Here is a 27,707-nt window from a genome sequence, read left to right on the forward strand (position 1 = left end):
CGGGTGAAGTCGCATTTTAAAATTTCCAATTATCATCAAAAATTTCCATAGGGAGTTAAATGGGGAACTGGAAAAATTTTCCAGATTGGAAACTTTTCCTACATCCCAAATTTAGGGTAGTTTAATGGAAAGGTATTATTTTTCAAGCATTAATAGATTACTTTCGCTTTGTTTGTCAGCTAATCCAGCGAAAAAGAAAGCTCTCCTTGTCCATATGTGAGGGCATGGTCGAATGTGACTGAAATGGAAACTCGCAAACAAATTACAGTCTCTGACTCATCATACACAAAATTTAATTTGGTAAATTTCTGATTTATTTCTACTTACTCCCATAAATTTCCTTAAATTCCCATGGAAGGTTTCCAAATTAATAATTTGACAGAATCTTGCAGCCCCAACTGTCATACAAGTGTAATTAATATGTTATAGCATAATAGAACAGTCACCAGAGATGAACATTCCGTCCCAGCGACGGAACGATCCGTCTGTCTCGGACGTCCATTTTAGGGACGGAGGACGAGAAGTTTTATAAAAACAACGAACTAAGCAAGGACGGAAATTGGTTTTCATCTGTCCGATTAATCTTACCTGACCAGGTCAAGTAACCACAGATGTCCATTTCACGACCCACCGCTGGTCTCATGTTTGTATGCGGGAGGGAGTGACTTCACTTTGCTTCAAGCCGACAAGAGGAAGAGCAATTAACCTCCGTGGAAAAAAGTTCACACTTTGCCAGTCAGTCTGGTGACGGTGGTTGTGTTGGCCGTAGTTTATACATTTGGTGTGAATCATTTTGATGCAAAGTAATCAAGTCTCATGAGATTTGCTAAACTCTGAATTGAATTCCTCGTTTTGTTTAACTTTTGAGTCATTTTTTTCTAAGATTTCTATCAACCAAAAAAATTTAGACGTTCCCGTGTCACTTGTCCTCATTTGAACTCATTCGCTAGGCTAAACGGTAGCACCTGCAATATTGTTAATACTATTTGAAAAATGCATTTTGTACAAATAAAGACCTCCCACTTATAGACACCTTCACCTATTGGCATTTGAGTAAATGAACCCAAGCAAATGTTAAACTCCTCGATGAGTTTAACTAATTGCACAAATATTTGCAGCTACTTGCAACAGGTTGACTTTGATACGCTCTAATCGTTACTTAGCAAGAATTTGGCAGAGCCCGTTAGCCTAAGTGCCCCCTTTACGCTGAGAAGCTAATTAGTAAAAGAGGAGCAGCTGCGCAGGCAAGTGGCTGATAATGAGGGGAGACGATGGCGCGTCAACGAGGGTAATCAACGTGGGGCGGGGTCTCTGAGCTCGACTTGATTGGAGTCGGAATGCGATGGGCTGATATTTGTGCCACTAGAAACTGAATATTTGAATTGAAGACTGAATATTTGAATTGAAGACTGAATATTTGAATTGAAGACTGGATATTTGAATTGAAGACTGAATATTTGAATTGAAGACTGGGTATTTGAATTAAAAACTGAATTATTGAATTGAAAACTGAATTATTGAATTATTAATTATTCAAATATCCAGTCTTCAATTCAAATATTCAGTTTCTAGTGGCACAAATATCAGCCCATAGAATGCGCGCTACAAATATGACCATCAGAGGTAAAGCAAGCTGCGAAACAGCGGTGCACAAAAACAGCAGGTGAAATGTGTGTGTGTGTGCGTGTGTGTGTGTGTGTGTGTGTGTGTGGATACCTTTCAAATGTGCGTGTCAAGACACACGACCCTGCTGGTTGCAGGGTCACCTAGTTGTCCACAGCTCAAAAAAAGTTGTTAATGGAGTGGGAGAAGAAGACTTAGATAACAGCAGGAAAAGTGTAGGTGTCAAAACATAACACAACCCTGGGAGTACGACAACATTTTCAATGTGCAGACTGCTTGAAAAATGTCGGTGCTACTTATGAGACCACTATTGCAATGAAGTTGGGATGTTGTGTATAACGTAAATAAAACCTGAATACAATGATCTGCAAACACTTTACAACCGATATTCAATTGAATATGCTACAAAAACAAGATTTATTTTATTTTATCTATTTTTTTTTTTATTTTTGCATATATTCTCTCATTTTAAATTTGATGCCTGCAACATTTCTAAAAAGGTGAGACCGATGCTAAGAAGAAAAAAAAGGGAAAATTGAGGAATGATAAAAATAAATAAATAAATAAATAAAACACCTGTTTGGAACTTTCCACAGTTGGACAGGTTCAGTGGAGACAGGTGAGTGTCATGAGTTCGATAAAATGGAGCATTCACAACCGAAAGGCTCAGGTGTTGTTCACGAACAAGGATGGGGCGAGAAAAGACATTATTTGTTTTTTAAATTGCCATTATTTAGTGTGTTCTTAGTTCACTTTTTTTAAGCTGAGTTTTCAAGTATTTTTCCTTTCCTCAAAATTCAATGACACAAAGATCCAAGGACTATTTTTATAGCACCAACTCATATCCATGACATGTCACAAAATACATCCCAGAGATACCCCAGTAAAACCCATGATTTGTGAAAATAACATAAAATAAAATAAATGTCATTTTCTCATTGCCCTCAGTCTCCTCTTGGATAAAATGTGTCTCTGTGTAAATACAGGAGCCCTTCATTCTCATCAATTGTTGTTTGTCAGTATCTCAAAATCAGAGTGATGTGTTTAATGAGGAATGTTTTTTGCACATTTGGCAAGCCAAACCCTAAAATGAAAAAAGCAAACCCAAGTGTATCACTTAGTGCAGGGGTGTGCAAACTTTTTGATTGTCGGGCCACAATGGGTTCTAAAATTTGACAGAGGGGCTGGACCAGGAGCAGATGGATGGAGTGTTTTGGCAACGTCACCTCATCTGACAAAAAAAAAATACATTTAATTTAAATGAAAGTGAACAAAAGCATCACAACAATAAATATGTATTTGAAAAACCAAAGTATTTAGAAAATAAAATATTAAAGTTTATTCATTTATTTTTTTTTCAAATTCGGCGGGCCGGATTAAAACGTTTAACGCGCCGCATGTGGCCCCCGGGCCGTAGTTTGCCCACGCCTGACTTAGTGGAATGTTGTTTTGTGTATGACCATCAAATGTACAACATTGCAAATCCATGGGGGTGGAAATGAAACTTGAAAGCTCATCGGAGGATCGTTAAATGTATTTCATCAAGTGAGCTGCGGGGACAAAGTATGTTAGGACACTAGAGAAGTAAAAGACAGATTGTGACTGAAACCTGTCATGTAAGACATTTGGGCAAACATGGAAGACCCACACGCTTGAATAATGCATCGCGCCTCGACGGCGCATATTCATGTGCATGAACAAGTCTGCGCGTGGAAAGCTTGTAATGTCTGAAAACGCAGTTTCCGCAGACGTTCCCATGTTAAATATCCGTCAATGCACCCCAAACTAGATTGCTCTAATGGCTTATTCATGCAAAGGGGACCGCAGCACCATTCCTGAAACATTGCGTTTAGATTTTTGCCCTATTACAAGCAATATTAATCTGATGTTGTAGGACTCATTTCCAAAGAGCCGCTCGGTAATGGCAGATCTGAGGCAAGGCTTTATCATAGGCAATAAAACATGAGGACTGTGTGTGTCAGTTAATAAGACCTCCTGAGGATTGGAATGTGGGGAAAGACATGAGATGTGAGCACCAAATAAAATGTCTGCCGGGACAGGAGAGGCAAGGAGCAAATGAACAAAAGGAGATGTTGTATTGAAGATAAAAATACATTGATGCATTCACATGAATAACTGGGGATTTTTGTTCTTTCGTTTTTATTGTTCCCCTTTGTTATTTTGAAAAATATATCTAATGTATGTTAATACCGGTGTTTGTCCAGTTATATTTAGGTAGTATTAGGGCCACACTGAAAAGAAAAAAAAGTCATAGAATTATGAGAAAGAACATCTTGGTTTGATGTTAAAAACAAAATTCTGACGATATGACATTAAAGTCATGGGAGTTTATGTAAATACAGTTTGACCAAGAAAAAAAATTATTTATGTGACAAAGTGATTTTATAAAATAAATAAATAAACAAATAATAATATTAAATAAATAAATACATTATTTTTAAAATAACCTTATAGAAATACTTAAAAAACATTTTGGCTTTCAGAAAGTAAAGGTAAAAAAAAAAAAATTCTAAAATATTACCATTAACAAAAATATTATTTATGAAAACAAATAATTAAAAGATCATTTTCCATGATGATGTCATCTTATAACATTATTAAAACATTCTGATCAAATTAAATCATATTTTTTCAGTTAATAAAAAGTTTTTCTTTATGAATATAGTAGAATTACAAGAATAAGGTTGTAAATGTACAAGAATATTATTGCAAGTGTCAAGAAAAAACATTTTTAAAATGATGATAATATAGTCTGAATATTAAGAGAATAAAGTCAGAGTTCAGAGTGAAAGCTTTTTTAATACAAGAATCTAATCAATTTAAAAAATATATAGTCAAATTATACAAAGTTCATTTTTCAAAAGCCTTTCTATGATAATTCAAATGTGCATAGTTCCTTTATCTGACACTGTTTACCTAAATCTATGAAGTATTAAACAATTAAACAATACAATTTCAACATTGCAAGATGTTTTTACATCTTTTCACTCATGCCAGTATGCAAATTTGAGAGAATGTGACGTGTCTGCCATTTGTGCGCCTCTTTTTTTTCTTTCTTTTTTTTTTTAAATCTCTTGCTATAGATCAGGGGGAAAAAACTGCAGCAGCTGCACTTGATGGGAGCTGAGCCATCCCAATTTATTTAGCTTGGCCTTGCCCTATGCACACTTTGAGTCACGTAACCAGGTAACAATGTTCAATTCCCAAAATGTGAGAGGCCTGCAAACGAAAACTGGAAAATTACCGCGGACGTTTGTGTTCTCCTGAAGGTTACTGCCCATCATTAAACTCACATCCTAAATGAGCTTCTCACACTCCTGCGCAGCTTTTACATAGCAAAGGAGGAATCACCATGGAAACCAGATGAAAGGCTCCAACCAGAGCGACGATTAATGTTCCACTCAATTACTGTATGTTGAATTGCTTGTTTTAAAACAGGCAATTTGCGCGGGTCTTTAATTAAACACCCTTAAAATTCCTAAAGTGTTTCCACATCTGGCGTTATGTGGATAGATAGATTGAGTGTCTACTGTCGAGCTGAAGCTCATTACCAGGATTTCTGATCAAATTCCAGGTTGTAAAAATTGAAACATATAACGCAGAATGTTGTCAAAAAACGATTTGTTGAAAGTCAAAACTTTTTTCTACAATGATTCAAACAATCCAAATGTGCATTGTCGTCCTCGTCACATTGTTTGGTCATTTGTTGCAATGCAGACTTCATTGTGTTCAATCTTATACTGTACGCACCAATAATATAATATAATCAGCAATATTTATGAAACATGAAAGGCATATTGGGGAGAAAACATAATCACTACATTTTATCAGGAAAAAATAAATATTGATAAGAGAAAAAATAAGCACAATGCTATATTTAAAAAAATGCAGAGAAAAGATGAAGCAGCGCCACTATTTACTAAATAGAAATCCAGCAAAGACAGAAAACGACACTATTCAGTTTTAGCTATAAAACAAATATTGGGATGGGTGAACTGAAAAACAATTTAATTAAAAAATGCATTGTGAACAAAGAAAAAAAGCACTTCTCTGTATCAAGTATAAAATCAATGTTGAAAAGACAAACAGCATTAATCTGTATTAAATACATAAAATAGTGATAAAAGAAAAAGACAAGCAATTTGTATTACATATTTTGTAAATTGTGAATAAAAACAACACAACTCTATATTAAAGATTAAAAATATCAGGAAGGAAAAAAAACTACGCTAATCCGTATTGCGTAAATGCAAATGTAATGCAAGAGTAAAAAAATAGATCAGCGCCACTTGAGGAAGAAAAAAAACTGCACTGCTCTGTATTAAATATGAAATAATTATTGTTAAGCATAAAAAAACCTACCTAACAAAAATAAAAATGGTAAGAAATAAAAGTGGCATTACTCTGTATCAATTATTTTTTTTAAATGGCAAATAATTAATAAGAAGTAATAAATTGTATATTTGTAAAAAAAAAAAAAATAACAAAAAAAAAACCCACTAACCTATAAAAGGCTTAAAATGCCAATTTTCCCAGACAGACTTGTTTGAAAGCATAGAGCTCAACTTTTCCTCGACGCTGCTACAAACAATTCACGGCGAGTGTGTGGCATGACTAAATGAGCGCATCTGTGGTAGTGCCAAGATGAGCGTGTTATATCACCTCCAGAAAAGTTGTGGGTTTGATCTGAGTTTGAACTTAGCGGCCCCACTGGGAGCTGACTGCGAGAAGCTTGAGTGATTACTACATGCCCGCTTCGCGTTTGGGCAGCAGCGTGGAGGGATCAAACAGACACTTTGCATTCCCAAAACGTTGCATTTTCCACCGCAAGTCAAGACTGAACATATGTTGGTTCACATATTGTTTGTTTACATGGCAACTTGTATCCCTGGTTGACCTTTTTCTTTAGAGGGGAGGGACATTCATAATATTTGAAAAAGGTTAAGTAAAAGGAAAGCTGGAGAACATAGCATCTGTAATGACTTTTATATTTCTGGAAGGCAAATACATCTAGTGGTAATTTGGGGCAGTATAATATCATGCGGATGCAAATAGTTAGCGTCACCATTAATCTCCGGGATTTAGCAGTTGCAGTAATAGAAAGATAAAGAATGTACGCTTATGAGTATGTGGTATTGTCTGTCTACATGTTTTGCGCCACTGTTTTTGTTGTCATATCTGTTTCTTTGACTTTGAGCAGGGGTGGGCAAACTTCTTGATTGGCAGGCCACAATGGGTTCTAAAATTTGACAGAGGGGCCGGACCAGGAGCAGATGGATGGAGTGTTTTGTTAACCTCACCTCATCTGAGAAAAAATAAATATTTCATTTTAAATGAAAGTAAACAAAAGCATAACAACAATATATATGTCTTTGAAAAACCACAGTATTTAGACAATAAAACATTAACAAGGTTTATTCATTTAATTTTATTCAAGTTCGGCGGGCCGGATTAAAACGTTTAACGGGCCGCTTGTGGCCCCCGGGCCGTAGTTTGCCCACACCTGACTTAGAGGGATACAGCACCATGACTATCAATGCAATTGTTAGCCCATTGATGGCATTTTATATTATGTTTTGGTATTAAGGTAGCTTTGACATTCTTGGGCCAAAGTTGTTTTAAATACATAACATAAAATCGTCTTTGTTTTATGTTTGAATTTCAACTATGAGTAGCATTAAACAACTTAAAACTCTTCTTGAATTTGCAAAAACTGCTCGTTATTATGATGTGAAGTGCAATTCAGTCTGTCCACATCCGTGTTCCAGGTAGATAGTGACAATTGAATTTCAGGTGTAAAGTTACATCAGGAATATACTATCAGTTCTGCCAGGCAACACAAACATGTTGGATGACCAGGAAGAAGAATCTGAGCAATTCTGCTGCCATTATTGTGCAAGTGAATGGACGCGAAGGGAGACGGGCATGTGATGATTAAAAAAAAAAATCAATTTAAAAAAAAAAAAGAGAGAGAGAGAAGAGGCAATAAATCAATCAAGTTAGTCATAATTTCTTTCCTGGGTGTATCCTTCTGAAGAGACCTGACTCATAAGTGGTCTGACGTTCAATAGTCTGCGTCCTTAATGAGGCAGGATTTATGGCGTGCTTCTCATGAGCAGCCAGGGGACGGATGCCCACCCCAAAAAATAGAACGGTAAACACAATTAAAGGCCCACGTATCGAAGCGCCATAATTCCATCCCTCCAATTAAAAATAAACCCCAACCTCCTCTGGTGTATTGCTTCACGAATAATCTGATGCCCTGCTGCGAATAGCGAAAATTCATCCAGTAAGTGACACCCACACAAAAAGGTTTGTAGTTCCCTGTGTTAATGCCACAAAACGGTGGCCAAGCACTTTTTTTTATTCGACAAAGATACGGCCTGACCTAATGAAGCGCTTCCCCTTCACTTCAACATAGTTCCTTGTTACTAAGATGCCAAGAGATGGCGCCAAATTTTTATATAAGACATTTGAATGTTACGGCGTTGTTCTCGTAAAAGTGCAAATTATTTTCTTCTTGCTGGGGGGGAGCGTAACAGAAAATAATTGAGAAGCACTGCATTAAACCAACAAGCTAGCAAAATGAGTACAAATCAGACCACGAACGCACACACCCACAATTGCCGGTCCGCAAAAGCGATGGACTTGTGTGAACCGATCCGCGGCGGAAAAAAGGTTGGAAACCACTGCTGTAAGCAATCAACATTCAACGTTCCCCACAGACACCACGTCAGGCTGAGTGTGACAGCCCAGAGGGTGTGCTTCAAAGACGTCTCTTGCTTCTATCTAGGGACTTTCAGAGGCGACTGCAGCACTTAACTACTGTAGTTCACAACCACATCAGTGAGAATGATACATTTTTAGAGTCCAGCGATCGAGCCCACAAAGAAGTAATAATAAGCACCAGGATTACTGAATGCACCAAATCCAGAAGATAATGTTTATATGTCGTTCTGATTCATATTTTGTATTTAATACAGAGGAGTGATTCGATTAAAAAGTATAATTAAAGGTGTATACCTTATATTAATATAAATGAACATCAATGTTCTCTACAGCATGGCCCCTTTTGGGTCATTGATGAGCAGTCACATTCCTATCTGACTTTTGCCGAAAGGTGGTACACTAAACAACCTTAGACACACAACCTTGGGTTGGTTTACAATTTCTTTAAATGAACATTTTTTTACAGGTATTGTGACCAATCACAAATATCAATAATTAAAAAAGTGGATTCTAAAGCATTAGTGGACAGGTGATTAAAGAAGTAATTGGCTCTCAAGTAGTACGATTATTGCTCTGTGAAGTGTCATCAGTTGCCATCTTTTGGGGAATTAGAAATGGATTTGGCGCCATCGTGCTGCATTTTAGGGCGGCTCAAAAAAAGGAGCACAAATCGTGAATAGAAGAGATTTTCAACAAATAACGGAATAGCTTTCAAAAAACAATTTGAAAATAGGTGAAATCACAAACAGCAAATTGCAAATAGGCAGGAAACATAACATAACAACGGATGACCTGATTCATCTTTTTAACAACAACAACAATGTCGATGTTGGAAAGGTTAGTTGATTAAAATCAACCTTGACAACAGGAGTCAACTTAATCAACTTTATCGACTGTTTTACATCCTCGGCCCTTTACCATTGTGCATCTCCGGTATTTTCCGCCAGATATCGCTGTTGTAGTTTTTCTCTCTCTCTCTCTCTTTTCTCTCTCTCTCTCTATATATATCTCTCTCTCTCTCTCTCTCTCACGCCTCGCACGCCTGAGCCGCCGTCGGCCGCGTGGTCACGTGACGCCCGGAGTGTCGTGGGGGGGGAAACAGCATGGCGGACATGCATGTGCTGGCTGGCGACAAATACCATCGACTGTCCAGCTAACCCCGCCCGAGAAACAAGAACCAAATCGGGTCGCGTCAAGTTAGGCCCGGCGAACGTGGCCGAACGCCTCAGCGGAATGGACGAGGAGACGAAGCTCCAGTTCCCGTCTCTGCCCGCCACCAAGGAGGAGCTTCTGGTTGGTTCTGAACGTCAAGCTAACCTTAGCTAGCCGCCGCTCAATATGCATCGTGTGTGGAAATGTGTCATCCTTTTTCAAACCACATAGTTTAAATTGTGTGGCGAGAGTCGCATATTACCTAAATGGAAGGGAATTGTTGTCAAATTAAATATTCTTAAACGCTGAGTTTTCAACAACGCGCCTAGCATGTTAGCATTAGCCACGTCATGGAGGAGTTGTTGTTTCCATTGAGATTCTTAACGGCAAGGTTTTAATTTTTAATTCCATCTTTTTACAGGACTGGGCTTATCCAATGAGACGAGAAATGCAGGTATGTTCAGCAATAACGGTGTTGGCAGCATTTGTTTAAGATATTATTCCCATCTAGAGTATTACATTACATTGTGGTATTTGACAGCAGCCGGTTGGCAGTTTCTGAACACATGTGCTAACTATATCATGACTATATATCAAAGTGATGTAGCAAAGTAGTTTTTGTTTGCTTTGATTCTCCTAGGTGGATTTGGAAGCAAATGTTCCCACGGGAAACAATGGAAATCAGACTAATTCATTGCAGTGGCCAATCGTTTGGCACGATGGAAACATAAACCTAATTCATATACATTCATATACTCTCTTGTTTGTTTTGATAGGAAATATTACCCGGACTGTTTTTAGGTCCATATTCTGCTGCAATGAAAAGCAAGGTAATTATTTATTACACAGTGGCATATGTTGCTAAAATGCATGTTTAATATTATATTGTGTTTTGTGGTGATAGCTGCAGGCTCTGGAGAGACAGGGCATCACGCATGTCGTGTGTGTGCGCCAAGACATTGAAGCCAATTTTATCAAACCTAACTTCCCTCATACATTTAGGTAAGAATTTTGAACTCATCCATGAATGAGTTATGTTGTCCCTGTCTGACTGTCAGGGTTTTTTTTGTTTTTTTTTGCAGATACCTTGTGTTAGATATTGCAGACAATCCAGTGGAAAATATCATAAGATTTTTTCCCACAGTGAGTTTGAACACTATAAATGTCCTTATGGCAACATTTTCACGACATTCATGCAATGTTTGGTTCTTGTTTTGTGTCAATAGACTAAAGAATTTATCGACGGCTGTTTAGCAACTGGAGGTGAGATCGCATTATAAAGTCACAGTAGAACCTTAAAAGATTATTTTTTTTCTCCTTCTGTTTTAGGAAAGGTACTGGTTCACGGTAATGCAGGGATTTCAAGAAGGTACCTTGTTTTTCCTTCAGTTTTGCATTCATTTGTAACCTCAATTGACAGCATGAAATTATGTACTGTTGTTTGTAATTTGACATGATTTGACAATTAACATACAAACAGACATTTTTGCTTTGATAATTAAAGCTGGAGGAATCTCTACAAAATGTCTTTGTTTTTTCCACTTTCAGTGCTGCCTTAGTGATTGCCTACCTAATGGAAACATTTGGAATGAAATACAGGTGAGTCTTTGTCCTCCGTCGTATTGTTCTCCCTCAAACGCTCTTGTTTTTCATTGCACACTCTTTATCGCGTGGAAATTTTTCGTAAAGTACTTATGGGGATATTGTAAGATTGTGCATGTTTTCTTCATGTTGTGGACACGGCAAGTGGTATTGTTTTGATCAAACGGAACACACGGAAGTGGTCTATGACGAAAAACTTATTCGCAAAGCATAGGCTAAATGAAAATGTGTAAAAACAATCCCATCTACCGTGCTGAATAAACAACTGACCATCTGGATAAATAAATCATGTGATGTTTTTATCGATCTGATTAAATGTAAGGGCAAATGTAAACACCAGTTTGGAACAGATCGCATCACCTGTAAACAGTTGGCCATTGAAATGACAAAAGTGTGCATGTCAACCCGGATCATGTTGCGATCCTGTTCTGAGCAACAATTTTGAAAGTGAGCGCTACTTTTTGGTGACAGATTAATGCAAATGCTTGGCACATAAATATGAAGTAAGGTAACACATTTGCTCCAATTAATATTTTTATTAACTAATTTTATTTGCTCATCATATTAAATAATTCCACAATTTTCAACACTGATTTTAATTCTGTAACATTTTATTTCTTTAAATATTTACATTTTCAAATCATCACCTCTACAACATTCCGAGGAAATCATAATGTCCCAGCGCTGATGAGCTGTTTTTAAGAACAGGTCTGCGGGCTATTCATGTGGTCCTAGGTGGCTAGCTGGTGCCCACCATGTTGGCGACCTCTGTTCTAACCCGAGTTTTCACTCTAGGGATGCATTCAGCCACATTCAGGAGAGGAGGTTCTGCATTAACCCAAACATGGGATTTGTGCATCAGCTTCAGGTGAACGGCGACCTGGATCCCAAAAATATCCCATTTGTGGGGTCTCCTGAGATGTTCGAATGCATGTTCTGTTTTTGCAGGAATATGAAGCAATCTACCTCGCCAAACTGACCATTAAGATGATGTCACCAATGCAGCTGGGCCGCTCCTTCTTGCCAGCGGGCATGCCAGGTCCGTACGCAGCGACTGAGATTGTCCTAATGGTGTTTGACATCGGTTCAACAAAACTGTGCTGACCTTTCTTGGAACAGGAAGCCGTAAGCGAAGCCTGGAGGAAGATGACGACTTTGGAGCAATGCAGGTCACAGCAGCACAAAATGGATGAGCCTTGCTTACATTTTGCCACATGGCGCATTGCACTCTTCTTTTTTTTTTTTTTTTGCATTTTTAATGGGATTAAAAATGTTGACATGAACTTTTTTCTAAGGGGGGGGGGGCACACTCATGTCTGAGACATGGAGGTCTGATGGGATGAGTACATTTGATAACTTTTTTTTGTTGTTTCTTGAGCTATATGCACTGATGAGAAACTTTTTGCAGTTTTATAGTATTTAAAGCATTTTTGCATTTGCAGCGGGACAGTATTGCAATAATGCACTTTCCATACTTGAATTTGTGTAGATGACCAGAAGGGGGGGGGCGGGAAAAGAAAAAGTGGCCAACATGTCACCCATTGGAGGAAGTCATGACGAGGGATAGCTAACGCCTTTACTTTGGTGTCATAGGATTAACAACTAATAGCAGGCTTAATGTTGGATAGGATGAAATTCTTACATAATAAAAGTTCTGACTGAATCCATTTGAAATTGTTTATTCCATCTTCTTATGCAATAATTAATAAAGACTATTGGTCATTTTATTTGATTGAGGTGCAAGGGACAGGTTACAATGTTATTTGGAATTATCGGGGTGTGGTAGTTGTGGGTCCATTTTCAACAGCAACATCTTTTGCTCATTTGGGTCCCAGCTGGGTGAGCTGTAATCTATTCGAGCTAATTTTGAATGAGAGACACCAAAAGCATGAGATTTGAACCCTCAACTTCAGAACGAAGAAGCATATGTGCAGCCCTCAAACCCAAAATGCACAAGAAATCAGACTGGGTGTTGTATTATCTGATGTTTTATTTACTTATGTACATATTTGGCAATAAATTACATTAAATATGTTCCCACTGCCCAACAAGAAGAAAAGTCACTTAAATATAAATTTACATACATTTTTGTATCCATACTACCGATCACAAAATGTGATGAGTTGCAAATATAAAATGTTAATGCCTTTTATACAAATAATATACACTTCTGTTGGGTTACTTACATTGATTTTAAATCCTGTAGAATGTATACCTTCACCATGATTACTATAATTCAGGGGGGCCCTCGAGGACCAGAGTTGGTGACCCCTGCTCTTTCATTTTCCAGCAGAGTGTTCTGCGAATTGTTCTTTGGTAACTTGCCTTTCACAAACATTTATTGGATTCTTGAAGGACATAAGCTTAATTCCACCATTACAAATTTTCTGTTACCACCGTAACAAAGTAAGACATTTACAGTAACTGATGATCCCCCCCTTTCTTCAGAGCGCCGCTGCTGTGAGGTAGCCATGGTTACCAAAACAGAAGATGGTGGGGTGGGGGCTTCAACATGTGTTTTTGTTCACTTCTGCTCTGGGGACAGGATGACACTCGGGACGACTCAGAGTTTCTAAATGCCGCACTCCAAACCACAATGTTCTCCTCGGCTGACGTCAGGGCGGTGTGAAACGTTGCATTCCAGGCGCAGAGTTCCTCAGTGGGAAAAGCGACATTGCATGTAAGTCTCATCAGAAGCAGCGTAAGCAAACTTTTGGTAGAAAGCTACGTTTTTGGGTGCACATTCCAGTGTGATTTTATAGCAATTGAGTTTTTTACTGAGAAGGGTAAGCGTGGACATTAACCTGTGGGAAAGAAAAGATGGACAGAGGAATCATTGAAGGAAACCAAACAGTCCTCTTCTTGTAAAAAAAAAAAGTACTTTGAGTCCAAAATGAAAAAAACTTGAAAGGCATTTGTCACATGACATAATGACTGTACTGTATACAACACCTCACCACTTTTTGGACAAAGATAACAAAAGTGATCAACCAGAGTTGTACTCACAGTTTTCCCAGCTGTTTGCCTCTGCACACGTCACTAACGACCACCTCCTCCACTCGGCCTCTCTGCAAACAAACCACCATCGACGAAGTCCTCATTCAAGCTCAACAGTCGAGCTTGTATGCTGCATTACCATGAAGGGAAACACAAATCTACCTTAGCACAAGAATGAATGAATTTGTGCTCCGTGATTAAAGTCGCCGTGGCCACAATTTGACCAAGATTGGTGTCCTCCACCACCACCACATAGTAGTCCCCTGTTTTTTTCATGTGCTCAAACTTTTCTGAAAGATAAAACAAAGGCATCAGTTAAAACTGGTGTGCAGTGATGCTGTCAGATCATGATCACTTTGTCTCAAGTAACTTGGACTTACTTATAAACTGGTCTGCGGTGACATCGCCTGTCTCGGTTAATTCAGACAGAACCTTAAAGAAGCCTAACGAGAAACATATTGGTTACTTTACAGTCTTATTAATTTTGCACTATTTTTAATAGCTTTCATCTTGTGCAATAAAAAGAATCTTTGTGGTATATACAGTAAGACAGCCACCCAAAAAAGGATTGTAAATGCCTACAGAAACCACAAGATGGGAGTAAAGCACCAGTGTTCCATTTGACAGAGCTATGGTCTGATTAAATGGAAACTCTGGCTCATTTCAAAACAGTTCCTTGGCACATAGATGCCACAAAACAATACTTTTATATGAGACAAGCCTTTAGGTGAATTTGTAATTTGCACGTGTAGGGAAACACTTTATCTGTACAGTAATTTTAAGTTAATGAGAGACTTTTTTTTTTTTTTACTTTGGGGGTTTGAAACAGGTTGAACAACCTCCTGGGTTAGGTGGTGTTAAACTGAGTACAACTACAAACCTAAAGTTTGTGTGACATTTTTTTTAGATTAGCAGCTGTTTCAAAATGTGCCACTCACCCCTGTTGAAGTCGGCAGTGCATAGGGGCCTGAGCACCAGGCCTTCGCCCGGGTTAGAGGGGTTGATAAGAGGGGAGAAGGAAACACTGTTGTTACTCCAGTCTAACTCCCGAAGCAAAGAAGCATCGAACAGGGGAGTCTCGTCCAGCAGCATTCCACAACCTCAGCCTGGGAAACCCAAAAGAATTTAAATGAGATCAAGCTTAACACGCCCATACATTTGCATGTGTAAAAGGATGACAGAGACTTTGCGCAAAAAATAAATAAAAACAACATGATGTCTTTCAACAAAGCAACAGTATGTTTGTTTAACTTCATGCAGAACCTTGACCTGTCAAACACAAATTCTGCGCCTGTTTAGAGTTCATACACCTTTACTGAAGTCGAATTCAAGCACTTTTTCAAGCAATTTGCAAGCCTTTGTGATCAACTTACAACTCTGGTATGACATATTCACACCAATATGAAAAAGGTGACTAGGTAGTTGTATACTGTAAAGAAAACTATGGTACAAGATTACCAATATGGAGAAACCTAAGCTTTACAGACAAATTATTAAAAAACATGGAAACAGTTTTAAGTTTGGCTGTATATGCTTCCCTTTTTACATTCCTCACAGCTTCCATGGCTGTCACTCAAAATGGTAGCAGGTAATAGTTGAATGTAAACAAACAACCGTAGTTCTCTAACAGACAGCTTATCCGTTGCCGAGTAACCTCATATTCCTCATATTGATCAATGGAAGGAAATGGTTTTCCGGTCCCATTCAGTCCTTTCACACAATACAATGAAGGAGAAAGAAACAAAGATTAGGGATGCATAGATTGTATGCCTGTATTCACACTCGGACTTGCAAAAACGTTTTGATACTATGACATGAACCCTAGATATACTATCCAAGTAAGAGCTATGCCAATTGTGTGGGCAGCAGTATGTCCCTGTAATATATTATTATTTCCATTGTTTCCTGCTAAAAAAAAAAACAACTCACTACTTTACCAGCTAGAGTGCTCAACAATGAACTATCATGAGTCATAAAATCCTATTTATCTTCTAAAGAACTGGGCCGGTCCCAGAACAGGATACCAACAGGGATATGAGACCATCCCACAAAGAGCTCATTCAGCACCATGACACACTCACCCATTGACCGTAGTTGCCATAGCAACATGCACTTTAGCGTAGTGCTGTCGTTCATTGCTTACCTGACTGTTTCGCAGAATGCAATTAGTCATTATTTACACCCCAACAAGACCAATATTATAATCTACAAAGACCCCTACAATAAATCATCCTCGAAAGCTGATAGTTATGATTCGGTCCAACTGGGCGTAATCTACACCTGTCAAATACATTCAATAAAAGCGAAACAATAAAATCCTCAGGAGGGCTCGGTTTTATTTTTATTACAGTTGTTTGAACGTCACATTGTTCAAAGTTCATTTTGTTTCCTTTGCCTAAATTTGTTTATTGTACAGCCCGTGTTTGTTAAATCTAAAATATTTCCAAAAGTGTCATATGAAACCATAAAACGAGTTCCAGTTTGATGTTAAATAATAGCTAAACTCACACTTCAAAAGTGTGATAAGAAACCATGGAACGGATTCTAGTTTGACGTTAAATAGCAGCGACAAAAAGTAAAACTGTCACCACTCCAATTGACCGCACTTAATATTATATGCTAAGCGGTTAGCTGGCTAGGTAAAGTACTTACCGGTAAACAGCAAACAAGAACAGACGACAGGGTGGAATTTCCGCGCTGGATTAAGGCAGCTTGGTGGTTAAACTCTTCTACAAGTTGCCCAGTAGGTCGAGCAACATCATTCGCTTTCGAAATGAAGCATTTTGAATGGCCTCTGCCACTCCACCACTGTGGGTGTTCGCGTCTGACACACTATGACGTGGCAATGTTCCCGCTGGTTGCGGGCGCACCCCGATGACGTCATGTAACCGCCTTCGGTTCCTTGTGTGCTATCAGTCATACCGGATATCTGTTACTAGTTTTATTAATAACAGTTTAATGATTTATGAACCGCACCCCGAAGTAATTAAAACGGAACCGTTTCGTACTTTAGTAAGCTGAGTCAGAACATAAGAACCTCAGGACTGTCCGGCATTGGTTATATTAAATAAACGTTTTATTTTATTTTTTTTAATTGGCTGGCGCCGACTGCTTATTGTGTTGAACTAGTAGCTCAGCGGTGCTCAAGTCTGGTCCTCAAGTGTGCCTATCAAACATGTTTTGGTGTATCCCTATTCCAACACACCTAATTCAAATGATCAGCTCAGTAGCAAGATTTGCAAAAGCCGCATAACGATGCTGATGATTGATGATGAAGGCATCGAAAACAGGGTGGGTGGGGGATGTCGAGGACCGGACAAGTGCACGCCTACTCTTGCTCAATAAGGAAAGCTTTTCATATATTGATTAATGTATGCATTATTCAGAATCAGGAGCACATTTCTTTTTGCTAAAAAGCTGTAGCCACTCTTTTTTTTTTATTGAGTACAGTATGTTTCTGAATATCATTGACAAAAAACTAGATTTACACAAATGACCCATCAGAGAACCATCTTAATTTGGAGGCGGATTTACACTTGTAACGTTCAGTCCAAAAAATGACTTTTATAAATTCTCCTCTATAAATGCAGAAAATTGTTAGAAATTAAGTGTGAAGTAACGAAATAAAAACCAAACGCCTTCTTGTTTAACCAATCCAAATCACACCACATATACTCCCCCCCCCCCCCCCGAAATAATGAGCAAATAGCATCCCATGTCAGCATTTAGAACAAGGTGGTGAACCTGGAGCCCGTGGGCATTCCACAGCCCACTGTGCAATTCCAAAAACAAATATTTCCTCGGAGGGACTGTTATAAAACACACCAAAATGTTTAACTCACTCTTGCCTGAATCATGCATCCAATCTTGTTGCACTCATATGAATGAAAATAAAACAAAAATAAATGATGATTATGTTGCTTGCTGGTGTGCCCTCACTCCCATCCCCCAATTCAAATAGACAAAGGCAAAGCATTTATATGCCCATTTTCATACTCGAAAATGAAAGACAGACATGAGATGCCAAATACTCGTTGAAAAAATAATCTATCGACTGAGTGAGTAGTTTAAAGAAGGAAACCCATTTTACTGATACAAAACAACATTTCCCCTTTGTTACTCACAAGAGAAAAATATCAGAAACCAGATGTACATGCCTATACTCCCCTTGTTGGTTAAATAACGGATGGAAACGATACACTGCCGACACGTCAATACTTCTGTTTGCAGCATTAAAAACATTCATGTCCTGACTGAAAAAATACTAAAGTGACATTCTCTTACACAAGGTTACGAAGAGAAAACAAAAAAAAAGATATATTTTGCCTACATTTACTGCAGTTCACAGTTGAAAGCCATAAAATAACGCACTAATACATCAGATGGGTTTTTTTCTTTCCAAAAGAGAACATAAGAATCCTAAAAGGAAAATACAAGAAACCAAACAGCTTTTCAAAGTTTCTCTGAATGCAACACATGCTCTTATATTTTCTCAGCCGGCAGCCCAACTACATTGTAGCTTCCTGCCTGCTCAAGCTGCTGCTTACAATGTGTGGCACGTACACAAAGAGCATTGGTATGCACAATGATCCCAGTAGTTTAGCTGCAATTAGTGGCGCCGAGGCCCGTTCCAATAGTTCGGCCTTAAGAATACGTGACAGCGGCCGGCGACTGTACTGTACATCATGTGGCGGAGGAGTTAAAAACACTGTCATCATGTCATGCCTTTGCAGTGGATGCTGAAGTTTGAAGCTAGGTTTTTTTTTCAGGGTCCGGCATCCCGTTGCATGCGTCTCTCCGCGGCTGCCGCCATGGATCGACGCCTCAGTGTTGTTGAGTCTAAAAGTGAAAAAGAGTCTTCGTCCTCATCCTCAAGGCCAGGAACAACATGATCCGGCCCCTCTGGACTCTTGGTCAGGTATCTCCTGAAATCAATGGAAAGAATGTTTGAATAGGTGGGCATGAATGACGACAAATAGAAGATGGCACACAACTCTTTTTTTTTTTTCCTTTTCGAAAGTGCTTGTGATTAGATGTAAACAATATTTAATCAAATTTTTGAAACACTAATTATGTAAGTTCCTTTTGGACTGGATTGTTTATAAAAGTAGTTATTTTATTTATTTTATTATTTTTTATTTTACAATAAAAAAAAAGTGCAAATGTATAAATTCAATTTTTTTTAGTATAAAGAAACAGGTCGATGGACTTTACTTGCTATGCACTTATAAATTGCCAAAGAACTGTTGTAAAAAAAAAAAGAACAATTTCATTGGAAAATGAGTACTATTTTAACAATGTTACATATACAAAACAATACTGCATATAATAATTTTCTTACAATTATGCCAATTTTGTAATCGTTGCGTGTAGGAATTTTAATCGTAATTGAATTGGCACATTGATTTATTGTAAATATGCACAAACAGTAGTATTATAGTCAAAAATAAGAATTTCATAATTAAAACAAAAACTTACACAAATTTAACAAAAACATTGAAAAATGACTTCATCAATAATTCTGTGAGGCTAAAGATTATAACCTCACGTTATTTATGAATGATATATCAATTTAGAAAGCAAATATGGCCCTTGAACATAAAGGTTTTCCAACCCCTTGGCTTAGATGCGCCACCGTACCTGCGCGCCTGCTGGATCAGCTCTTCTTTCCGCTGCTTTAACATCGTCTGTCTCTCCTCAGCCGATTTAGAGAAGCGACCACCTCGGGCTTCCGTGTTGTCGGGCTCGCCGAGGCCTTCGGCGGCAGCGGCAGTTCCGCTGGGCCCCGCCTGCTCGTCGGGTGAAGGACTCACCTGCAACGCACCGCGCTCAATGGCCTGCAACCATATTCACACTTTTCATAATCAACCTCAAGCGATTACATGACAAATCAGGGTTGGTCAAACTATGGCCTGCAGGCTATATATATAATCTTAGCCAATTGAGTATTTACATCATCAAGCGTCTTGTAATATATTTGTTGCATAAATGTAGCTGTTTTATGCGCAACATTGGTTAATAGAAAACTATTCATTCTTTTTAAAATGTATTTTTATTTATAATTCATATCGTGAAGTAATACAATAAAAGTAACAAGCATATACAAATAAACACTTTAACGTTTACGATCACTAAACAAACGTAATTGTCACGTAATCATAGCAGTATTTAAATTGTGATTCTATTTATTGAGGGAAATAAAACTATTTAAAGCTACCTTTACCTACCGAATTTTAACAAGAGGGGTGAGTATTTTTTTTCCACATTGAGCCAGATATCAAATCACTATTTTTGTTCCCTAATAGATAGAAATCAGCGTTAAAATTGCATTTTATTTTTACTTGGGTTATCTTTATCTGATATATACATTTGTTTGATGAGCTTAAGGGTTAAGTGCGGAAACCACGCAAAAAAGGTAAGAATTTGAGAAGAGGGGAAATAATTTTCAGGGAACGGTAAAATTGCACTTAACCTATGACCTACAACAGGTGTGCCCCATGTCTGGCACTTGAGAGTCTCTATCCAGCCTGCTTAACATGTTTCCCTCCTCCAACACAATTGATTGAAATGATCATCAAGCTTTGCAGAAGCCTTATAACGATCCTGATCATTTGAGAAACGGACCAGACTTGGGCACCACTGGACTAACAGCATTATGTAAAATGAAACACTAATTTCCGAGTACCAACAGACGTAGCATGCATGTGCTAAGTGAGAATAATTGAAATGTGACTGCCGACAAACCTGTGCGGGTGGAGGGAAAGGCACCTGGATGCGTCCCTCCAGGATGTTGTCGGTGGTGACCTCCACAGAGCGAGTTAGCTGAAGGTCTTGCATAACCAGGTAGGAGGGCACCTGAGGGAACATCTCTTGGATCTGATGGGCCTGGCGACACGCAGGTGCAACAACAATCACAGAACCATAGAGAAAAAGACCGCAAAAGAAATTGATACTTGCAACTTGTGAAGCATATGCAAATATAGAAAAGCGGCACTAGCTCACGCTAAACGCAAGCATTTATTCACCGATGCTTTTTACACAGGTTCTAGCATCCGGCAATTAGATAATTAACAAAGAGACTAACTCAGCATCAGCATCTGGTGCAACACTTGTCGGAAAGTGAAAACTTTGCTGTTATGCCTCTGACACCATCTACTACTATGTATTTTAATCTTTTCATTTATTATTCATCAAAAAAAAAGAGAAACTTACCATGGCTGTCAGCTGAGAGTTGTTAGCCTGAGCAATCCCTAAGATGTTAGTGGTGTGCATCACTTCAACTGAGAAACTGGGCAGCCAGCTGGCAATACGTGAGCCTGTGACAAAACGGCCAATTAATGTGGCGAGCTAGCGTACTGCGTTGAAACTCCACGATTGTGCATGCAGACACACCATCGAAGTGGAAGAAGTGATTGTGCTGATTGATGTGTGGTCTCGGATCCGCAGCGGCTCCGGCGGGACCGGCGTTGTCCTCCATGCGGGCGCCCTGCTGTTGGCCTCTCGCCTGCTCGCCTTCCCCGTTGATGTTGAGGGACGTGCGGCAAGTGGGGCAGGACGTGTCCTGCTCCAGCCAAGAGCGCAAGCAAGAGCTGCAACACAAACAAAAACACACTTAAAAACTCAGCGAGACCTTCTAGTCCATAGGTCACAAAAACACATTTTCGGAGGAAAGGCGGGTCAGGATCAACTGTAGGAACATTTAAAAATAAATCTCACTTGTGGAAGAGATGACCACAGGGAAGCTTGCGTGCTGTCACCATGGCATCCCAGCAAATGGCACAGTCATCATCATTTGCTGCCAGCTCCTCAGCAGTGGCAACTGCAAATCTGCATCAGAATGTATAAAAAAAAAATATACAAGCATGTTAATGGGGGGGGAGTGAAAGGGAGATAATGTCAAACGATACTTTTATCAATATTGATTTATTCTCACCTGGCCTCCATATTGTTGATAACACGAAGGTAGTTCTTGTGTCTGCGGATGCGGCGCTGCACCTCGTGGAAAAGATATCGCAGCTGCATGAAGATGACCAAGCTCGCCATGGACAGCCAGATGTTACCGAAAAGCTGATATTAAAGGAAAGGTCGAACATTACAGGAGGATGAGGTAGAAGCAGGCGTGCTTGTTCATGTGCACTGATTGTCTCACCAACATATGAATGTGATGCACGAGGTCTAGAAAGAGCATTGCCAACTCCATGACGAAGTCTGTGTAATAGACATAGGTTCCTTTACCCTCCCATGTTCCCGGGTGGTTCAGGTCCCACAGGTGGATGGAGTATCTACAAAGACACGTGATAAGTCATGTGACTCATGGTAAGACATTCAAACTAAATCCAGCCACTCTAAATTTGTCACATTCAAATTAACAGGTGAAAAAGCTCCTTAAAATGTATGCATTAATTAAATATTCCCCAGTGAAATTAATTTAAATGCTCACGTTTTAATAAAGAACTCGTAGTTGTGTGTTTGACCATTTGTGTCCATCAATGAACAGCAGAAAGTGCACCAGTGACTGTGGCATCCCTTTTTTTCCCCACTTCAGAATTTGTTGGCTCAAAACATGAAAAAGCTTCTCTGTCTGACTGCTTTTGCCTAAAGGGCTTTTCTACTTATGTATATGTAACTGGCCTCCGCGGAATAAACAGGATGTGAATAAAATGAGAGGAAAACAATTTGTCTTGCTTAGATTCACCCCCCCCCCCTCAATCCCAAAGTGATATTTTTGCATGCTGAACTGATGTGCACACGTGAATGTCTGCCTTAAGGAGGCTTTAAAGGGACTTACCGCACGATTACGTGTCCGGTGCGAACACTCACCATCAGACACTGGAGGCAAAAGTAGACAGATAAACATATCAAACACATCAGTGTGCTTTACGTTGATCATTTTTACCTCTGCGGCCATGAAAGAAAGGGTGTGCATTCCATGGGATGCCCCCAGCAGACCACAGACCACTGCCAGCCCGCAGCAGTCCAGTAGGAGGGAGACCAGCAGACACATGACACGCACGTGGCTGTTCATGGGAGTGGAGGGCGAGAAGGACAGCTGCAACAACAAACAATGACAAGGAGAGTTAAAGGTGGCCTGGCCCTTGCTACAGGAATATATATTTTTTTTTATCCAACCAAATAAAGTATTCATGTTTGAATCATGGCTCCCAAATTAAGATCAGACAAGCTGTGCATTTATAAATATAATAAATAAAAAATATTTTCCCATGCTTTATTATTTGTATTAGGTGTAATTACTATCTTTAAATGGCCATAAAATTATTATTTGAGAGAGAAAATGTGCTCAAAATAACATCACATAATGTGAGCGGAACTGCACCGAGATCAAGTGAACTGAACCACACTTGAGTTTTCAAACAATGCAGACAGAGACTATTTGCATCTCAACTGAACCGAACCACACTTGAGTTCACGTGCAAGCAGAGCGAGCCTGCTTAAAGAAGTTCCTGCACGCAAGATTTCAGAAGTTTGAAAACTTTTACTGACTTTTAGAAAGCTTGATGGCACCAAGCCATTTATTCTTTGCAGCTTCCTTATTGAAAAAGACGGAACGACTCAAGCACCGACCGCTATTTGAAGATGCTGGATGAAAGTATTAATTGTTGACAAGTATCTTTAAAATACATGCAGAGGTCCCTATAAGGCCTGAGATGGTCGCCCCTCAGCACTATTAATAGCGACAGAGTGTCGCAGCCTGCTGATAAATTCTCCCTTGCTACTGTGCAACACACTCCTGTATCAGATGGTGTTGTGCCTGTAGTGCAAAACAAAGTATCATATGCTTGTGAAGCCAAGCTCGGCTTGAGGTGTCCTAGACTACAGAGAAGCCATTTTAGGGCTCGTAAAATTTGGACTCTAAATCATTTCAGGGAAAAGAAATGTCTTAAAATAATGATGATGCAAATTCTGGATGATGCAACAAGACGAATATCAAATATGCAGTCAGTACACCTCAATAGACAGCATTGCAGTCAGCATAAATGAATTTCTTCTGTCTGTGTGTTTTGTCAACTAGCTGGCTCACATGCTTGTGATCAAAAGGTAGAGTGTTATACTCTACTTGGGAGGTTTCACTGCATTTATCAGTGTGTCAATGTACTTATGCTGGGATTTGTACATGTACTGAACTTTGGTTTGTTTGCTAGAACAAGTTGGTTTTGTCTTTCGGTTTCCGTGCTACAACTCAGTCGAGAGAAACCCCCCCCCAAAAAAAACAAGCATGTGATTAACTCATTTACTGCCATTGACGGCTAAGGACGTCAAAGATCCTTTTTTTTTTTTTTCCTCAGCTGGTAGTGAATGAGTGAATAAAAATTTACATATTCAAACCGGTCCTTGCAGAGCTGCACCATGAGGTGAAGAAAGACCAGCGCAGAGAACCACAGACACCACATGACCACCTCCTCCACTGTCTGTACGTTTAGCACGCCAAAGATGAATATAAACTTGTAGAAGATGAAGTTCCAGAATTTGTCTTTTAGGTGCTAGAGGAGTGTAAGTTGAGAGATAATTAGAAACAACACTCATGTTGGTTCATGTTTTTGGGGCGGTCATTAGCCAAACTCACCTGTTTCTCACTGACTCTGAGAGGGCCAAACACCACATACTGAATCATTTTCGCAATGAGCATTAAAGAGCAGCAGACTGTGTTCACCAGCACCTACGAGGAAAAGAAAAGCAGACACGTGAGCTTTTAAAATGACTATTAGTGACGTCACAGGTGTTGCACTACAGGTCTGTTGGCCCAATCCAGCACTCCACATTTTATTTATTTATTTAAAAAAAGAAAGTAGCACTATATGAGTGTTTTTAATCGCATAATTTAGATTGTTCAAACCGTTTTGTTTTAGATTTCGTTCCCTTACCATTCCAAACGTGAGCAACTCCATAAATTTAAAACCAAAACGCATACCTAAGCTTGTTCCCGACTTGTTGCATTTGACAAGGCAATTTATATATCAAATGTTAAGGTTTAAGAAATGTTCCGTTTTGTGCTTAAATGTTTACGTGTTTGAAAAAATTCTTAAAAGATATCAGATAGAATTAGAGATGCAACGATGAATCGACAAATAATTGCTGATTGATTAATTGCCTAGAAACCTTTTTTTTTTAATTTAAAAATACACTACATTCTCAGAATTTCAGCTTCTCAACAGTAAATATTTTCCAATTTCAGTTGTCCTCCATGATAACAGACTGTGTTGAATCAAAACAAAACATTCGCTTTTACTTTGGAAAATTATAGTCAACATTTTTGCCCATGACCAAACCACTAACTGAATTATAATTGTTTTCTGTACAGTTAAATTTGAACTGTTTTTTAATAAAGGGGTGGAAATGAAAACTTTTTTAAAATCAGTTCCATCGATTGTCTCCTATTATTCCATTGATTTTTACTGATGTTTTGGGGTTTTGCGATGACATGGTTTCAGGGGTTGGGTTTCACAAATAATACAAGTACAATGTGACCGGAAATGAAAACAATTTGCCAACCATCTTTTTGCAAAAAAGAGCTCACCCATACAAAGAGGCTGTCTGTCACCAGATACCACAAGACAGTGGTCGCCAGTTCTGCGTTACTAATATCATTATTCAAATGTTCTAGATCCACGACCGTGGGCGTTGGGGACTCATCCGCTTCCAGAGATCCAAAGCCAGGATCGGTTACAGTGGTGTAGGCGCTGAAGATGCTGCCCGCCAGGAGAACAAGCGTCAATGCCGTGTAGGTCTGCAGACTGGGCCAAGGGAACCGCTCCAGAAATAGCAGCGGCATTTCTGCTCCAAGCGTGTTCTCCACTCGTTAAAACTTGTGCTTTGTCCCCGTTCCAGACCTTTAAAAAAAACAAACACACAACTTAGTTAGCTAAGAGTAGTCATACTCAGGAGTCATGTTAAATGCACTGAAATGAGTTACTACATTGACGAAAGGCTTATTCTGAGCACGTATTGTGCCAGGAATGTTGAGAATGACGTTAAACAGGTGAGACGTTTACCTGTTAGCACGACGACCTAGCCTGACATGTTTATCTATGCATCAATCCCGCAAACTCGCTCGCTTGGAAACATATACAACCCATTTATTAAACATTTCCTTCAAATAAAACATGTAAGTTTCTAAGCTCCAACCTAAACAATATTGAACCCGAGACTGAACTCGAGCTATTATTCGCATGGCTAACGTCAGCTAAACATTAGCTTCCATGTTGGCTAACATTAGCTACTTTGCTAATCATTCTATGCTTCATCTTGAAGCATTGAACACGTATTAAACCTTCACTTACAGTTCCCCCGAATCTCATATACAATATCCAACCTATGCGTTGTATCGAACGCCGCGGTTTTTAGGAGCGCTCCATTAAAAACACCGTAATGCTCAACATCGTCATGTTTATTTCGACGAGCCGCAGCCAAGCTGGGGGGAGGCTAAGTCTCGTGCGCCTTGTCACTACGTCATCATAAGAGATCGACGTCCCTTCTCTCAATGCTGTCGGCCACTAAACATATTTAAATGTAATATCTTCCGTACTTTTTAGTGTCTGTGTTATATTAATACTACTTATTGAGGACTTATAAGTATATATATCGGAGTCGTTTGACTTTTTCGGTCCGCATATTGCCATACATTTACTATTTCCATTTCCTTGTATAAACAATTACAGTGATTAAAGGGACTTGGATGAGCTTTACATTGTCACTTATATAATAGGTTTGCACGTAAAAATGACATCAGTACTAAAAGTACCAAAAAAAAGACTCTGTCGTGATTGACTGCTTTTTTTGTGATAATTGTGTCAAATTGGCACGCCCCCTTCTGGAGCTGGGTTTGTTATTTTTTCCGGTCTCAGGTTTACGTCATGGCGACCGATCGCCACCAAAATGCAAATACACATTACCACTCCTGTCCACTTCGACCTGTTGAAGCATAAAAGCGTTCTACACAATAGTTTGGATTTATTGACGTCAAACATGAGCTCATGTGATCACCTCCACAAAATAAAAAATATCATGCCTATACATTCTCCACTAAGCAGACTAGAGCAAGAATGTCCAGACAAACCCTAACTGGTTATATTTCAGATATATAGCTACGCTAAAGTCGTGTCAACTCGATGGAGGTAGACGTGGCTTTTTGTTGACGTGGTCATAGGTAGGGATGTCCACATGAATTTTGGTGCCAATTGATAACTGTTTTTGGACATCATAAACAATGAAAGTACATTGATTTCCAACGTAGAGTTTGTAATCGGTCCCTTCAATGACTCCGGATGAAAAATGGAGAAAACGAATGGGGCCGTGGAAATATTCCTCATTAAAAGTAGGCGTCTTTCAAGTCGGCACTTATTTTCTAATTTACTATAAAAGTATGTTTTTTTTAATCATTATCGGTAAAACGCAATCAAATGTTGGTGAATCAGTATTATACCATGAGTGGCAACAATGCAACATATTATTTTGTCATTTTGAGATCATTTCATAATTGAGTTGACGTGCATGAATGCATATTGCAAACCAAATGTTGATCTTATGGTGAAAGCATGATTCACTCCTTACAGGAAATTGCCTACTTT

At 38.9% G+C, this 27,707-nt stretch overlaps 3 protein-coding genes across 4 annotated transcripts; 1 reads left to right on the forward strand and 2 right to left on the reverse strand.

The window, feature by feature from the left end:
* Nucleotides 1-9,415: 9,415 nt before the first annotated feature.
* Nucleotides 9,416-12,596, forward strand: styx (serine/threonine/tyrosine interacting protein). The gene is made up of 11 exons (XM_088296974.1): nt 9,416-9,666; nt 9,947-9,979; nt 10,302-10,355; nt 10,430-10,527; nt 10,608-10,668; nt 10,752-10,788; nt 10,855-10,894; nt 11,074-11,124; nt 11,923-11,995; nt 12,076-12,166; nt 12,247-12,596. The coding sequence occupies exons 1-11, from the start codon at nt 9,490-9,492 to the stop codon at nt 12,318-12,320; spliced, it is 789 nt and encodes a 262-aa protein (XP_088153100.1). The 5' UTR covers nt 9,416-9,489; the 3' UTR covers nt 12,321-12,596.
* Nucleotides 12,597-13,097: 501 nt separating this feature from the next.
* gnpnat1 (glucosamine-phosphate N-acetyltransferase 1) lies at nt 13,098-17,007 on the reverse strand. The gene is made up of 6 exons (XM_088296975.1): nt 16,777-17,007; nt 15,063-15,230; nt 14,505-14,567; nt 14,287-14,414; nt 14,134-14,195; nt 13,098-13,931 (listed from the first exon to the last, which is right to left on the reverse strand). The coding sequence occupies exons 2-6, from the start codon at nt 15,214-15,216 to the stop codon at nt 13,784-13,786; spliced, it is 555 nt and encodes a 184-aa protein (XP_088153101.1). The 5' UTR covers nt 15,217-15,230; nt 16,777-17,007; the 3' UTR covers nt 13,098-13,783.
* A 1,147-nt stretch (nt 17,008-18,154) lies between these two features.
* On the reverse strand, nt 18,155-26,595 carry LOC148337417 (E3 ubiquitin-protein ligase AMFR-like). Of its 2 annotated transcripts, none has more exons than XM_088297084.1 (14): nt 26,421-26,595; nt 25,658-25,970; nt 24,707-24,799; nt 24,459-24,623; nt 23,021-23,173; nt 22,913-22,953; nt 22,274-22,406; nt 22,058-22,191; nt 21,841-21,951; nt 21,517-21,713; nt 21,337-21,440; nt 20,869-21,009; nt 19,765-19,937; nt 18,155-19,049 (listed from the first exon to the last, which is right to left on the reverse strand). In XM_088297084.1, the coding sequence occupies exons 2-14, from the start codon at nt 25,910-25,912 to the stop codon at nt 18,890-18,892; spliced, it is 1,860 nt and encodes a 619-aa protein (XP_088153210.1). In that variant the 5' UTR covers nt 25,913-25,970; nt 26,421-26,595; the 3' UTR covers nt 18,155-18,889. The 2 variants fall into 2 exon arrangements, with proteins under 2 accessions (XP_088153210.1, XP_088153209.1); XM_088297083.1 differs by having other exon boundaries at nt 19,765-19,961.
* Between the last annotated feature and the right edge of the window lie 1,112 nt (nt 26,596-27,707).

This window comes from Idiotropiscis lumnitzeri, chromosome 5 (genome assembly GCF_059441095.1).
Source record: "Idiotropiscis lumnitzeri isolate Australia: NSW breed Sydney's pygmy pipehorse chromosome 5, RoL_Ilum_1.0, whole genome shotgun sequence".
Taxonomy (NCBI): domain Eukaryota; kingdom Metazoa; phylum Chordata; class Actinopteri; order Syngnathiformes; family Syngnathidae; genus Idiotropiscis; species Idiotropiscis lumnitzeri.

Coding starts and splice junctions, on each gene's coding strand:
- styx (XM_088296974.1), top strand. CDS start 9,490: ATGTGCTGGCTGGCGACAAATACCATCGACTGTCCAGCTAACCCCGCC. Junction 10,356..10,429: donor CTGCTGCAATGAAAAGCAAG/GTAATTATTTAT, acceptor TTGTGGTGATAG/CTGCAGGCTCTGGAGAGACA. Junction 10,669..10,751: donor TCATAAGATTTTTTCCCACA/GTGAGTTTGAAC, acceptor TTGTGTCAATAG/ACTAAAGAATTTATCGACGG.
- gnpnat1 (XM_088296975.1), bottom strand. CDS start 15,216: ATGCTGCTGGACGAGACTCCCCTGTTCGATGCTTCTTTGCTTCGGGAG. Junction 14,415..14,504: donor CACCGCAGACCAGTTTATAA/GTAAGTCCAAGT, acceptor TTTATCTTTCAG/AAAAGTTTGAGCACATGAAA. Junction 13,932..14,133: donor GGCAAACAGCTGGGAAAACT/GTGAGTACAACT, acceptor TCTTTCCCACAG/GTTAATGTCCACGCTTACCC.
- LOC148337417 (XM_088297083.1), bottom strand. CDS start 25,912: ATGCCGCTGCTATTTCTGGAGCGGTTCCCTTGGCCCAGTCTGCAGACC. Junction 22,192..22,273: donor TGCATCACATTCATATGTTG/GTGAGACAATCA, acceptor CTTTAATATCAG/CTTTTCGGTAACATCTGGCT. Junction 21,441..21,516: donor TCACTTCTTCCACTTCGATG/GTGTGTCTGCAT, acceptor GTTTTGTCACAG/GCTCACGTATTGCCAGCTGG.